The sequence below is a fragment of the Bufo gargarizans genome, chromosome 10 (genome assembly GCF_014858855.1).
Source record: "Bufo gargarizans isolate SCDJY-AF-19 chromosome 10, ASM1485885v1, whole genome shotgun sequence".
NCBI lineage: Eukaryota > Metazoa > Chordata > Amphibia > Anura > Bufonidae > Bufo > Bufo gargarizans.
In genome coordinates this window covers 127,194,939-127,210,033 of record NC_058089.1, presented here as the reverse complement: position 1 = coordinate 127,210,033, position 15,095 = coordinate 127,194,939, and the positions used below count along the sequence as shown (strand labels likewise).

The 15,095-nt window shown below is 43.3% G+C and overlaps 1 protein-coding gene across 1 annotated transcript in view; it reads left to right on the top strand.

Annotated features, from left to right (window-relative positions):
• LOC122921034 (protein-glutamine gamma-glutamyltransferase 5-like) overlaps positions 1 to 13,708 on the top strand; it is an 84,332-nt gene extending 70,624 nt beyond the window's left edge. The window contains exons 11-13 of the mRNA XM_044270911.1: positions 250 to 410; positions 4,537 to 4,670; positions 13,208 to 13,708. Of these exons, the coding sequence (XP_044126846.1) occupies positions 250 to 410; positions 4,537 to 4,670; positions 13,208 to 13,358 (446 nt within the window). The 3' untranslated portion in view covers positions 13,359 to 13,708. The remainder of the gene's footprint in view (positions 1 to 249; positions 411 to 4,536; positions 4,671 to 13,207) is intronic.
• Positions 13,709 to 15,095: the final 1,387 nt, after the last annotated feature.

The following is a 15,095-nucleotide window of genomic DNA, read 5'->3' as shown; positions in this document are numbered from 1 at the left end:
TTAATAATAGTTCCAGGACAATGCCCAGATAAAAGCTTTGCTTTGCTTCTCTCAGCCCATCCAGGTTTTGTCAACTTATTCATGCAAAAATACAATTTCAGGTGCTTTATAATTTCAGGGGGAGTTGGCCCAAACACCATACTTCTAATATGTTGTTTACATCAAAAACTAGTTGTACTGTATTTATACATGTGGCCCATAGAGCATAGGTGTCCTTTAAATGTACACGTGCTCATTTGTCACCTACAGAACACTCTGCTGTATACCTGATTCCGTATTCACAGTACAAGGCGTGCCTTACTGACAGTAATCTTTTGAATGTCTCTGCTGTGGGAGAATTGACTGACACAAAGGAAAAGCTGTTGGCTGAAAGAAAAATCACATTAGATTCTCCTAAACTGCAGATTGAGGTAAGAACTCCACTAGACATGTCTATGCAGAGATTTTGGATGTGAAATACAAGCGTTCTTCTACTATGCAACAGAGCAAATTGCACATATCAACAGTTAAGTGGTATTATATCTCCTTATGGAGAGCGCCATGCACGCTCCTCTGGGATTCTGGAAAGAAAGTATCCAAATAAGCTCTGCCTCTGATGCCACCAGATGTAAGGTAGCTATTAGTGTCGAGTGATGCGAGCTCTGGAGGCTTCATCCGAAGTCGCATCGTACAAAACTTCGGAATGATACTGTACAGAGATCCGTCTCCGTACAGTATTAGAATGTACGGGCTCTGATGAGCCGAAGTATGTTATTCGCAAAGTTGCACGTGACTTGGTTGAATAACTTCAGTAATCGCTTTTTAAAGTGGAAAACCTCTTTAAAACTTGAAACCAAATTCTTCTTCGATTCCAAGGTATAAGACAAATCTCTGTACAGTATTAGGGTCCATTCACACATCCATTCCACATTTTGCAGGCTGCACATCGCCGGTACTCTCAGAGAAAATGCCTTTTCTTGACAGCAACTGCATGAAGCATCCAAAGCTCCCTTTGCTGAACACTAGTAGCTATCCTATAAGTCAATGTTCACCCAGTTAAGACCGTACTCTCTGCTCTGCACTGATGAAGGACAATTACCCCAAACCAGCTGCCTAAAGATAAGGTGCTGGCTTAATTATTATCCATTAGATGTTCTGAATTGCACTAAAATTATGCCATAGTATCCAAAAATAAAGGTGCATTTACATGATTAAATGTGGGCCAAAGTATAGAATCAGGGACGTACATAGAAATCATTGGGCCCCATAGCAAGAATCTGAATTGGGCCGCTATACCCAGTTCCTAGATCCTCCCACTACTTGTCCTAGCCCCTCCCACTTTTTCACTGGCAAACACAGGAGTAGTCCCCCTGCTGTCCACCATGCCCTTTGGCCAAACCACTTCCTTATATAGTGATAGATCTCCTTCTGCATAAGAACACTTAGTAACAATACCTGTAAGGCCTCTTTCACACGGGCGTCATGGTATTGGGCCGTGTAAGATGCGGGTGCGTCGTGGGAAAATGCGTGATTGTTCCGCGCGAGTGCAAAACATTTTAATGCGTTTTGCACCTGCGTTCTTCACAGAAGTTCGGGTTTGGGTAAGGTGTTGTGTAGATTGTATTATTTTCCTAATAACATGGTTATAAGGGAAAATAATAGCATTCTTAATACAGAATGCTAAGTAAAATAGGGCTGGAGGGGTTAAAAAATAAAATTTAAAATTAACTCACCTTAATCCACTTGTTCGCACAGCCTGGCTTCTCTTCTGTCTTCATCTTTTCTGTGCAGTAGGAAAAGGACCTTTGATGACATCACTGCGCTCATCACATGGTCCATCACATGATCCATCACCATGGATGGGGAGCCGATCTTTATTATTTTCCCATATAATATGGTTATAAGGGAAAATAATAGCATTATTAATACAGAATTCTTAGTAAAATAGGGCTGGAGGGGTAAAAAAAAAAAATTAACAAGGTTATAAGGGGAAATAATAGCATTCTTAATACAGAATGCTTAGTAAAATAGGGCTGGGGGGGGGGGTAAAAAAAAAAATGTCAGCCCGGCAGCAGAACGTGCACCACCCCCACCTTCCCACATGCAACACATCGCTGTTCTGCATCCTGGCACACTCTTACAACATGACACACTTTAGTGACATACTCAGTGCCTCTCACCCATCATAATTCCCTCAGGGTGAGCAGCTTCTTGGATTCTGCAGCTGAACAGTCTCCTCCTGACACCCTGGTATATTATACAGCGACTGTACCTCGGAGTGTGTTCTCAATGGGAGCGTGTCAGCGCTACATTCCCGCTCCCCAGATTACACATACATCATACATCATCCACTTTGTACGGACACAACACATACTCAGCGCCTTACCATTCTAAGCACACAGCACATAACATACTTCCGATGTGTCACACGCTGATGGACCTTTCCTGTCCTGTTCTGTTCTGGTTGGGAGGGAGGGCCAAACACAGAGGGAGCTGGAAGAGAGGGCTTTAGCCCCGGGTACGGGCTCAGGACGGGAGCTTGCATTAGGTTGAAGAGGGGACGGGGCCTTTTGTTCACGACCAGGCCCGTTAAGAGCCTGTATTAAGTTAATTAGGAGCAGAGATTTTTTTTTACATCCAGGCCCCCTTTCCCAAGGGGGCCTTGTTGTCTGCCTCTATTGGCGGTATGCCACTGTGTAGAATATAGTAGCCCTGGAATGTGTGCAAACTATGTTCTATGTTCATCATGCCTGCATGTGCTTTCATTTTATCAACCAAGCAATTCACAGCTTTTAATTTACTACAACACTTCATACAATACTGTAGACACATGTTTACCAACCTGTGGCTCTTCAGCTTTTGTAAAACTACAGCTCTTATCATGCTTCAACAGGCTTGAGACATCAGGCCATCATGGGAGTTGCAGTTTTGCAACAGCTGTTGAGCTGTTACTACAGTATTGTAATAAGCACTGTAGTAAAATTAGTCTTTTAGACAGCACATATAGGGAGATTATCACTCTAAATCACAAAGGACCTAGGCAGAAATTAAAGATGTGCTTTGATTGCTTGCTATGGCCAACAAACAATTGGTATTTTATATAGAACATGTAGGGAGGTGAGAGGTAGACTGAAATGCAGGGGAGATGAGAGGCAGGGTGAAAAGCAGTGCCTCAGTTATAGTTAATTTAGTGTATACATTTCAATGCACACTTCATCTCAGGAAGATACTATTAGGCTGTATAGACATCATGGTGAGAGGACGTGCCCTCTAGAAGCTAGAGAGCCACTAAGCAACCTTTTTTTTAAAGTAGTTTTACCACAAACAAACCTTACTTAATTGTTGTGACCTCTACCAATCACAAGAATGGGGTCTTATTCATTTTTATGGGCATGCAGAAGAAAGGAGTACATGGAGCAGCAGCAGATGCTCCATTCAAAGCAATGTACCCCTCAAGTTATCTGTGAAGTACCATGTAGTATATCGAAATCTGGCCATTTGATTACCTCAGACTGTGTGTGGACTAAACAGGTTTGACTATGGGTTACTCCTGAGGCCTCATGCACACAACTGTTGTTTGGGTCCGCATCCGAGCCGCCATTTTTGCGGCTCGGATACAGACCTATTCACTTCAATGGAGCCTCAAAAGATGCGGACAGCACTCCGTGTGCTGTCCGCATCCGTTGCTCCGTTCCGTGGCCCCGCAAAAAAAATAGAACATGTCCTATTCTTGTCCGTTTTGCGGACATGAATAGGCATTTCTACAATGGGCCACCTGTTCCACAAATTGTGGTAGGTGCACGGGCGGCTTCCGTTTTTGGTGGATCTGCAGTTTGCGGACCGCAAAAAACGGAAAGGTCGTGTGCATGAGGCCTTAGGGTGTTATCCTGGCAGTCCCCTGGTTTTCACTAGTGTTGATCACTAATATTCGAATTGCTAATTTTTAGCGCAAATATCGTCACTTCGAGAGTTCCTGAATATTTAGAATATAGTGATATATATTCGTGATTTCTAATATTCAAGATTAAACAGTACACATGATCCCTCCCTGCTTTTAGCTTGTGGGCCAATAAGAAGGCTGCAATATCTTTGACTTTAGGAGTAGTGCAGATTGCGAATTTTCAATTGCAAATTTTCGTTGGGCAGTTCGCAGTGTTTGCCGACGAACACATGCGATCTGCCATCTTCACTCCCAAGTCCGGCGATGCAGAGGTAAGTCCTTACCTGTGCCTGCGCCGCGAGCCGCTCTGAAACACATGTGGTCACCGGGAGCAGGCAGTTCCGAGAACAGCCCGATGAAGGCTGTTTTCGGAACTGCCTGCTCCCAGTGACCACATGTGTTTCAGAGCGGCTCGCGGCGCAGGCACAGGTAAGGACTTACCTCTGCATCGCCGGACTCGGGAGTGAAGATGGCAGATCGCATGTGTTCGTCGGCAAACACTGCGAACTGGCCATCACTGGTCCTTTGAGCCACTGAGGTGACATGCTATGTATTATATACTTGTTAGCTTTGTGTTGCTTGTTTGTTTGTTTTTCAATTTTTTTTTTACTTAACAGAGCCAAGGAACAGCAAAGTTGTTAGCGCCATGCAAAGTTCTAATTACATTTCACAACCCACTGATTGAGGATCTGAATAAGTGTGGACTGATAATGGAAGGGAATGGACTGGTGCATGGATTCCTAGAAAAAGAGTAAGACAATTTTTTAATTAACATCATTAACAAAAATGATGCAGCTCTATATCTTTTAGTATTGAAAATAAGTCTTCACATAGAACCAGAGTATTCCTATTGTTTTGATGTTGTTTTTCATGTAAATATGTAAGATATTATGTCATGATTCATTTTATAGTGATTCATTTCAGAGTTAAAGGGCAGTAGATCTTTACCTATAAAGTTTGCTGACCTGTTGCATCTGTGTTGGTCCCATGTTCACGTGTCCACATTGCTGAGAAAAATGTAATGTATGCAAATGAGCCTCTAGGAGGCTGTTACAACTAGAGGCAAAAAATAAATAAAACAATTTGGCAAATTGGATAATACTTAGAACCAAGGCAAACATTGGGGACGTGTAAACCATACCTTTCTATTTTTTGGAATGTCATTTCATGTAGTACTTTAATTGAAAAATGGAAATGTATCCTATTTAAAAATTGCATGCTGAATATTATTACTGAACTTTCAATTGCTACTTAAAGAGGTTCTGCAGGATATTGATATTGATGGCCTATCCTCAGGATAGTTAATTAATATGAGATCAGGGGGGATCTGACCCACAGTACCTCCCTAGATCAGATATATGAATAGGCCGCGGTGTCCCATGAGTGCTTAGGCCCCTTCCTAGAGCAATGACCATAGGATGGACTTTCTGGGGGTCCTGTCTGTTGGTGACTGGGTGAATGGGGTGCTCTTGATGTTAGGTGGATGGGTTCAAGGAAGAAGGGTACTGGTAGGTAGAGGCTGGCAGATGAAGGTAGAGTCAAGGACCAAGCCTTTTTAGTTAAAATAAACAATATATCTCTTTACTAAATAGATAATAGGAGTTGCAGTACATAGAGCAGCAATAGGCACAGTTCCACAGTATATTACAGAGTAGGCTTTTCCCAATATTTTTGTATAATCAGCAGCAATGATGGTAGTAATCCTCCTTGAGTCTCAACCTAACTACGACTGCCGGTGTTAACTATTTGTTGCCCATACATAACCATTAAGGATATATATAGTATATACAAAAAGAGTACTTTACTAATAAATCACAAAATGTAACTCCTTAGCATGAGATAAAATCTTTAGCATTAAATTAAGCCTTTACTGTGATCTGCTGGGTCACTTCATTAGGCCATGTGATGTCACGTTCATTGGTCACATGACCTAGGTGCAGCTCAGTCACATTCAAGTAAATGGAACTGTGCTGCTGTACCAAGCACAACTGGTATCCAATTTATGGAGCCTTGGTTGGTAAACCGTGAGGAAGTTGTGGTGCCCACTGGATCTCAGCTGAGTGCCACGGTTTCCTTGAACTGCTTGAACTTGATCAGTGGGTATTCTGGAAGTTGGACCCCTGCAGATCTCATATTGATTACCTACCTGGAAGATAGTCTATCAATATGAAAATCCTGGAACACCCCTTTAAGTTAAACAATGTTAAATAATATTTTAGTTTAATATTGATGACGATAATAATAGTAATCTTAACTATGATATAATGCAGAATAATTAAAATAATGGTAGGATATACAAAGAGCACATTATTCCAGCACTTGATAAATTCAGTCCATTAAAAACATGGTACAATAAGGCTTATTACAGCTATACATTCATGCTCACAGGATGAACCCAGCAGAGTTCAAAATCTATAGACTTAAAGGGGTTGTCCGGGTTCAGAGCTGAACCCGGACATACCCTTATTTTCACCCAAGCAGCCACCCTGAGGCTAGCATCGGAGCATCTCATGCTCTAATCCACTCCCTTGCCCTGCGCTAGATCGGGCTCTTTTGTTTATCATAACACACTGCCGGGCGGAAGCTTCCGCCTGGCATTTTGTTTGGTTACATCACCCCCTCTGAAGGGGGGTGTTTAGCCCTGCCCTAGCCGTTTTACTGGCTAGGGCCGTGCTAAATCCCACCCAATAGTGCCAGTGATGTCAGCAGGCTTCCTGGCAGCCCCATAGAGAGCCCGGTACGTCATCGGATCTCCAAAAAATGAATTCGGTCTGCGCGACTTAGCGCAGGGCAAAGGAGAGCAATGGACCATGAACTGCTCTTATGCTCAAGTCAGGGGGGTTGCCTGGGTAAAGATGGAGGAATGTTCGGGTTCAGCTCTGAACCCAGACAACCCCTTTATTCACTAAAGGACCAGTCTGATTTTCACCTTAAGGACCAGGCCATTTTTTGCAAATCTGTCACTTTATGTGTGAATAACTTTAAAACGCTTTTACTTATCCATTCTGAGATTGTTTTTTCGTCACATATTGTACTTTATGACACTGGTAAAATGGAGTAAAAAAAAATCATTTTTATTTATAATTTTTTTTAACCAAAAATTTGGAAAAATTAGCAAATTTACAAGTTTCAATTTCTCTACTTCTATAATACATAGTAATACCTCCAAAAACAGTTATTAATTTACATTCTCCATATGTCTACTTCATGTTTGGATCATTTTGGGAATGCAATTTTATTTTTTGGGGACGTTACAAGGCTTAGAAGTTTAGAAGCAAATCTTGAAATTTTTCTGACATTTTCCAAAACCCACTTTTTAAGGACCAGTTCAGGTCTGAAGTCACTTTGTGAGGCTTACATAATAGAAACCACACCAAAATGACCTCATTTTAGAAACTACACACCCCTCAATGTATTAAAAACTGATTTTATAAACTTTGTTAATCCTTTAGGTGTTCCACAAGAGTTATTGGCAAATGGAGAGGAAATGTCAGAATTTTCATTTTTGGGCAAATTTTCAATTTTAATCTTTTTTTCCAGTAACAAAGCAAGGGTTAACAGCCAAACAAAACTCAATATTTATTGCCCTGATTATGTAGTTTATAGAAACACCCCATATGTGGTTGTAAACTATTGTACGGGCACACGGCAGGGAGCAGAAGGAAAGAAACACCATATGGTTTCTGGAAGGCAGATTTTGCTGGACTGGAGTATAAACTCCAAAAAAGTGACCCCATTTTGGAAACAACACCCCTCAAGGTACTCAAAACTTTATGTGTTCCATAAGAGTTATTGGCAAATGGAGATGAAATTAAAGCTTGCTGTGTTACTGGAAAAAATGGATTCAAATGGAAAATTTTCCCAAAAATTGAAATTCTGAAATGTCATCTCCATTTGCCAATAACTCTTGTGGAACATCTAAAGGGTTAACAATGTTTGTAAAATCAGTTTTAAATACCTTGAGAGGTTTAGTTTCTTAGATGGGGTCAGTTTTATGGAGTTTCTACTCTAGGGGTGCATCAGGGGGGCTTCAAATGGGACATGGTGTAAAAAAAACAGTCCAGCAAAATCTGCCTTCCAAAAACCATATGGCGCTCCTTTCCTTGTGCACCCTGCCGTTTGGCCATACAGCATATTACAACCACATATGGGGTGTTATTTTTAGATCAGAGTCTTATGGACGCGGCAATACCTAATATGTCAACTTTTTTTAATTTATTTAGGTTTTTGACTATAATATCCTTTTTTTAAACAAAAACAAAAAACATTTTAGTTTCTCCATAGTCTGAGAGTCAGTTTTTTTTTTGTTTTTAGCCGATTGTCTTAGGTAGGGGCTCATTTTTTACGGCATGAAAGGACGTTTTTATTGGCACTATTATGGGGTGCATATGACTTTTTGATCGCTTGCTATTACACTTGTTGTGATGTAAGGTGACAAAAAAATTGCTATTTTTACACAGTTTATTATTTTTTTTTCACTGTGTTCATCTGAGGGGTTAAGTCATGTGGTATTTTTATAGTTCAGGTTCTTACGGACGCGGTGATACCTAATATGTATACTTTTTTTTATTTATGTTAGTTTTACAAAATACTATCATTTTTGTCTGTGGCCAAATAAAAATTGGGGAAGGGGATTATAAATTTAGTACTTCATGGAAGTGTGGTATTCCCTGAAGCAACCGTCAATGCAGAGGCCCGGATGATCGGGGGCACATGTCACACTGAGTGATGGTGTCCTTCCGTATCCCCCTCCTGTGACACACTCTGCACTTTTTGGGGACTGTCCCTTCTTTCCAGTATGGGGACCACACCTCCAGTTCCCGAGGTACTGCGGCCTGCTCTTTCTCACTCTGAAAAGATCTGGTCCTTGAGGACTTCCTCATAGAACTGCAGAAATTTCACTGTGTTGCCAGCGCTTCGGGACAGCACAAAAGAGTTGTACAAGGCAACCTGTACCAAGTAGACTGCAACTTTTTATGTACCATGCCCGGGTTTTGCACATGGCATTATATGGCTTGAAAACTTGATCAGAGAGATCAACTCCTCCCATATACCGATTGTAGTCGACGATACAATCGGGCTTGAGGACAGTTGCCGCGGTACCTCGCACAGGGACAGGTATGATGCCATTACCGTGAATTGTGGACAGTACAAGGACATCCCTCTTGTCCTTATATCTGAACAGCAACAGGTTTCCACTGGTAAGGGCACGGGTCTCACCCCTGGGGATAGGTACCTGGAGGGGTGGGTAGGGAAGCAGCGTTCATTTTTCCGCACGGTCCCACAAGCGGACGTGGGTCTTGCGGCGAGGGACTGGAACAAGGGGATACTAGTATAAATGTTATCCACATACAGGTGGTAACCCTTATCTAGCAGTGGATGCATAAGGTCCCACACAAGTTTCCCGCTAACACTCAGAGTGGGGGAACATTCTGGGGGTTCAATACGGGAATCTCGCCCCTCGTACACACGAAACTTGTAAATGTACCCTGAGGTACTCTCACAAAGTTTGTACAGCTTCACACCATACCTCGCCTGCTTAGAGGGAACATACTGGCGGAAAATGAGTCTCCCCTTGAAAGCAATGAGAGACTCATCAACAGCGACCTCCCTTCTAGGCACATAGGCCTCTAAATATTTGGCCCTGAAGTGATCGATTACCGGCCTGATTTTGTACAGGTGGTCATAGGCAGGATCACCTCAGGGGGGACATGCTGTATTATCTGCATAATGCAGGCATTTCCGAATGGCCTCAAAACGGGAATCTGTCATGGCCATACAGTAGAGTGGGGTCTGGTAGAGGACGTAATGCCTGACACATTTTTTTTTTACTAGGCCCATGTGCAGCACGAGGCCCCAAAACGTCCTCATCTCGGCTGCACTGACCGGAGTCCAGCCATCGGACCTAGCCAAAAAGGAGCCTGGGTATTGAGAAATGAACTGTTGGGCATACAAGTTCGTTTTCTCCACCATTAGATTCACAAAGTGGTCACTGAAAAAAAAACTAAAAAAGTCATATTCAGTGAAGCCCACTGTGGGAATCTGGATTCCTGGTTGGCCAACAAAGTCAGGAATCACGGGCTCAAAATCCTCTGGGGTACACCAGACAAGTTCACCGGTAGGGGGCTCAGGTGGACTTATCTGGTGGGCCGGAAAACTAGTACGAGCCCCAGGGCTGCTCATACTAGTGTGGGCAACAGGGTCTCTGGCATGGGGGTCCCCTGGCTCCGCCACCTCGGGGGCTCATCATCACTAAATGATGAGGAGGACGCTGATGACAAGAGGAAAGTGGGGTCATCCTCGTCCTCACTGGACTCTCGGAGTCGGAGACAAGCAGGGCGTATGCCTCCTCGGCCGAAAACGTCCGGCGGGCCAAAGGGGATTGTGTGTGTGCGTGTGTGTGTAAAACTTTTAGTGTGCATATGTGTGGGGGGACGGGTGTTCACGTTCACTTATACCCTACCCTAAGCCACCCTAAACCTAACAGGAAAAAAAAAAACGAAATAAAAGCCCTGTCCCTGATAACTTTTGAGAGCGAGATGGCACTATATGGTGGCTCACGTGGGGGTGCTGGGCTCAGAGGTGGACGGACGGGGTCCTCTCTCCTGGCTCCACGGAAGCAGTGTGGAGGAGGAGAGCAGAGCTGGGGGAAGTTAACCCCCACCTGCCCGTCCAGCCAATAGGATGCGATCCTGAGAGGTGATGTCACCGCCACTTCTCAGGATCTAAGGATGGTGATTGGTGGTGTATTATCACACCACTGATCACCACCCTATTCCGGGTTATTGGGTCACCGGAGACCAGGATGACCCAGAAATGCAGCAAGCCACAGGTCACAGGACCCCCCTCGGCATTGTCACAGAGTGCCTGCTGAATTATTTCAGCAGGCACTTTGTTCCAATCACCGCCCGCCACTCAGCGGTGATTTGAAATACACAGGGCGTACCTGTACGCCTTGTGTCCTTAAGGACTCGGACATCAGAGCGTACCTGTACGCCCTGTGTCCGTAAAAGGTTAATGGACCGTATTGTACCATGTTTTTTAATAATTGAATTAAGCTCTGAAATAACTTGGATAAATAATTTGGATAATATTTGCCACTGGCCAACAGTTTCCATGCACATCTTGATATGTTCTGTGTGCGCACCCACAGCAATTTAAAGGCACAAGAGCATGTGTGCCTTGTAACTGCATTGCGGACCACAAACAGCCATTGACTTGAATGTGTCAGCAATCCTGAAGATATAGAGCACTGCAGAGGCACCAATGAGTAGATCATGTCCTATTTTTTTGCAGTACGGACCATCTCTTGTCGATTGCGGACCCGTGTTTCTTGTGGATTGCAGACCCACATCCGCAAATGTCATGCACGCGGGTGGTATTAGAATAGATAAGCATGGCTTCCACAAGAAACAGCTAAACTCTTGTCTGTCTGCTGAGCAAGATATTACAGCTTGGCCTTATTAAACGGAATAGTTCTTAGCTGTAATACCAGGCTCAGTCCTTAGATGCCATGCTTTTCTCATTTCCTACAATCCCTTGTTATAATACGTAAATGTACAATAAATTGAATCAAATTAATACAGTAGTCTGGGACCTCCTTATACTGAATAATATAAAACTTAACTTTTACTTGATTATTTAAAACGTCTAACATTGATACAAAAAGTGCTCAAAATATTCAGTAGTCCAGGTACAGTAAAGGTTCAGATAGCTTTGGCTGGGGTAGGAAAGCGCAAGGGGCCGTCATTGACGGAAGATATGTGTCACCGAGATTCCTGGCCTCGGTGAGGTAAGAGCCAGTAATTTTAAGTGTCAGCGGCAGCTAGTGCTGACTGACACTATTTGTTGTTTAGTGTGGCTGTAAAGCCGATCCGGGCCGGCTCTTACTGGCTTCTCCCCACATTCCTGGCCGGGTTTTGGTTAGGGATATAAAACCCAGCTGGGTGTGGATTATACTCCATTTTTTTTAGAGTGAAGCTGTAGAGCAGGCATCTTCAAACTGTGGCCCTCCAGCTATTGTAAAACTACAACTACCACAATGCCCTGCTGTAGGCTGATACCTGTAGGCATGCTGGAAGTTGTAGTTTTGCAACAGCTGGAGGGCCACAGTTTGAGGATGCCTGCTGTAGAGGCTCTGTGGTTTTGGATCTGCATCATGTGTGCTGTACTAAAGGGCTGAGAGCCGCATTGCTGGGAAGCAGGCCCTAAGGCTGGGTTCACACTTGAGCGTTGCGCAAACGCGCGTTTTACGCGCGTTTTTGACGCGCATTTTTATGCGCGTTTTTGTAATAGTAAACGCGCGTTTGACGCGCGTTTGTGTGATTCACTACAGTGTCCTATGGCCACAAACGCCCCAAAAGTCGCTCATGTACTTTTTGGAGCGTCGGGCGTTTTACAGCGCGATCGTACGCGCTGTAAAACGCCCAAGTGTGAACCATTCCCATAGGGAATCATTGGTTTCTCCTTGTTGAGCGTTTTACAGCGCGTAGGAACGCGCTGTAAAACGCTCAGGTGTGAACCCAGCCTAAAGCCTGTAGGGGACTGCTACTGCCAAAACCGCTGACAAGGTGAATGTTTTTTGTTCAGTGGACTTGCCATGGTGTGAATCAGTGGCGTAGCTAGAAAAGACTGGGCCCCACAGCATATTTTTCAATGCTCTCTCAGACCAGGCCCGGCAGCTGTTCCATCCGTTTCCTACACTGTCTATACTGTCACTGTATATAATTTTATTATGTAATAATGTTGAGGGGGCCCTGACAAACATATTTTTTGTCCTCCTCCTCCTGGATGGGCCCCTTTTGGGTCAGGGCCCCAAAGCAGCTGCTTCCCCTATAGCTATGCCCCTGGAGTGAATGTTTGTGTGAATAAACCCTGCATTGTTTAGGTCAAAGCCTTTGTTTTTGCCTCTGTACTGCGTCCGCTAATCTGCCTACCAGAGCGAATCCCCACACTGGGTATCGCCAATTGTATCTCAAATACATCAGTGGTGGTTTTTAAGTGGAAGGACAGCTTATATCACTATTTACCTAGGTACTCGGACCCTATAGATACTAGTCTTATCAGTGGGGAGCACCTCGAGTGGCTATGAGGGTCTAGTAAGCAACAGGGTAATCTAGCACAGGGTCCAGCAGGCTGGGGGTTGCTCTTTTTAGGGTGGGTGCTCTGACAACAGCCACTTGAGGTGCTCCCTCATATTCCTGGATAGTAAATGAGCCCTAAAGTATTTCACAATATAAGAATGGTGCAATTTGCTTAATAAATCTCACACAATGCTCTTTTTCACAGGCTGGGAAGTTTAAAGCCCGGGCGTGGTTTTCAAATCAGTTTTCACTTGATTCCATACAAAAGTGGGAAGAAGACGCTACAAGTGCTTTTTACCAGTGACAAGATCAAATACGTCAAAGAACATTTAGATATCGCTGTTTTAGCCCTTTGAAGCATTTAATCTGCACAATTTCTAGTAACTGCAACCTTTCACAATGTGGTTATAATGTAAATGATGGTTGGAGTTGCTACACATTTGTACTCTGTTGATTCATGAGTCATCAGTCACCATTTTCAATAGTCCTGATAATCTTAAATGTGGCCCTAATTCACTGGGTGAAATGACACCCGTTTTAATTTGCGAATCATGATGTTACTATATGGGAAAATAAATTCATTATGCCTTAGGCCTCTTGCACACGACCGTATGGCTTTTTCAGTATTGTGGTCTGCAAAAAAACGGATCCGCAATAGATGATATAACAGTCCTGTTCTTGTCCGTTATATGGACAATAATATGACATATTCTATCTTTGAACGGAAATACGGAAACAGAATGCATACAGAGTCAATTCTGTTGTTTTTTTAATATTTTTATTTATTTTTTGTTATTTTTGGCGGACCCATTGAAATTAATTGTTCCGTATACGGAAAGCAAAAAATGGTACGTAAATGAAGAAAAAAAACTGTGTGTGCAAGAGGCTTTATTCACACAGTCAGTGTTCGGTCAGTGATTTTGAGGCAAAAACCAGGTGCGGATCTTTCCCTTGGGGCTCATGCACATGTCCGTTCCTTTTTTTTTTTTTTTTGGACCGTATGTGGAACTATTCCTTTCAATGGATCCACAAGATAAACACAAGTTACTCTGCGTGCATTCTGTTTCTGTATGCCCGTCCCGCAAAAAAATAACATGCTCTATTATTGTCCGCATTGCGGACAAGGATAGTATTGTTCTATTAGGGGCCAGCTGTTCCGTTCCGCAAAATACAGAACGCGCACAGACTTCAGCCATATGTTTTTTGTATTCGTTTTTTGCAGACTGCAAAATACATACGGTCGTGTGCATGAGCCCTTATACCTTATATTTGGTGGAGGCTCCAATCCTAAATGTAAATCAGTGACCAAAACATGTGAATGAGGCTTTACTGGGGGATCAGGCGGAGGGTTGCAGCACAACCAGGATCGGTTGTTTGTCACTTGTATGTGCTGTATAAGTTTGTCCTTAAAGAGGTTGTCTGAGATAAAATACATGTATTAGACAAGTCCCAGAATGGTCTAAAATAAAAAGTGATATTGTACTTGTCTCTTGCTTCAGCTCTCTTCTCTGTGCCACCAGTGCAGTCCTCCTGTTACTGTCGACATGTCAGCTTATGGCAGTGATTGACTCCAGCGGTCACCGTGATGTGTAGTGTATAGCACATGACCACTGCTGCCATTCACTGTACTTAGTGGTAGAAATAATAATAATAATGATGATGATCTTTATACAGCGCCAACATATTCCGCAGCGTTCATGTACCAACAATCATACATAATATAGCATCTAAGTTAACTTTTAAAACAGGTGGAATGAGGGCCCTGTTAGCAAGTGCTTACAATCTTTCAGGAGATAGGGTGACACAGAAGTGCTTGATTTGTACAATGGTCCGGCCATCCTAACACAATAGGGGAGTAGATATAAGGCTGCATGAGCCATCACCAGCTGATATCTGTAGTGCCTCTGAGTGCATGGGGTGTGGATATTTGTCATTGGGTCAAGTTCAGAAGAATTATACTGAATGGGGTGGGGGGTGAATGAAGGAAAGGTAAGGTGAATTTACACCAGAAGATAATTAGGAATGAACAAATGTCTGTTCCTGACAATCTGCTAGTATAAAGGTGCTGCAAATCGCTCGTTCATCGGGTGAAA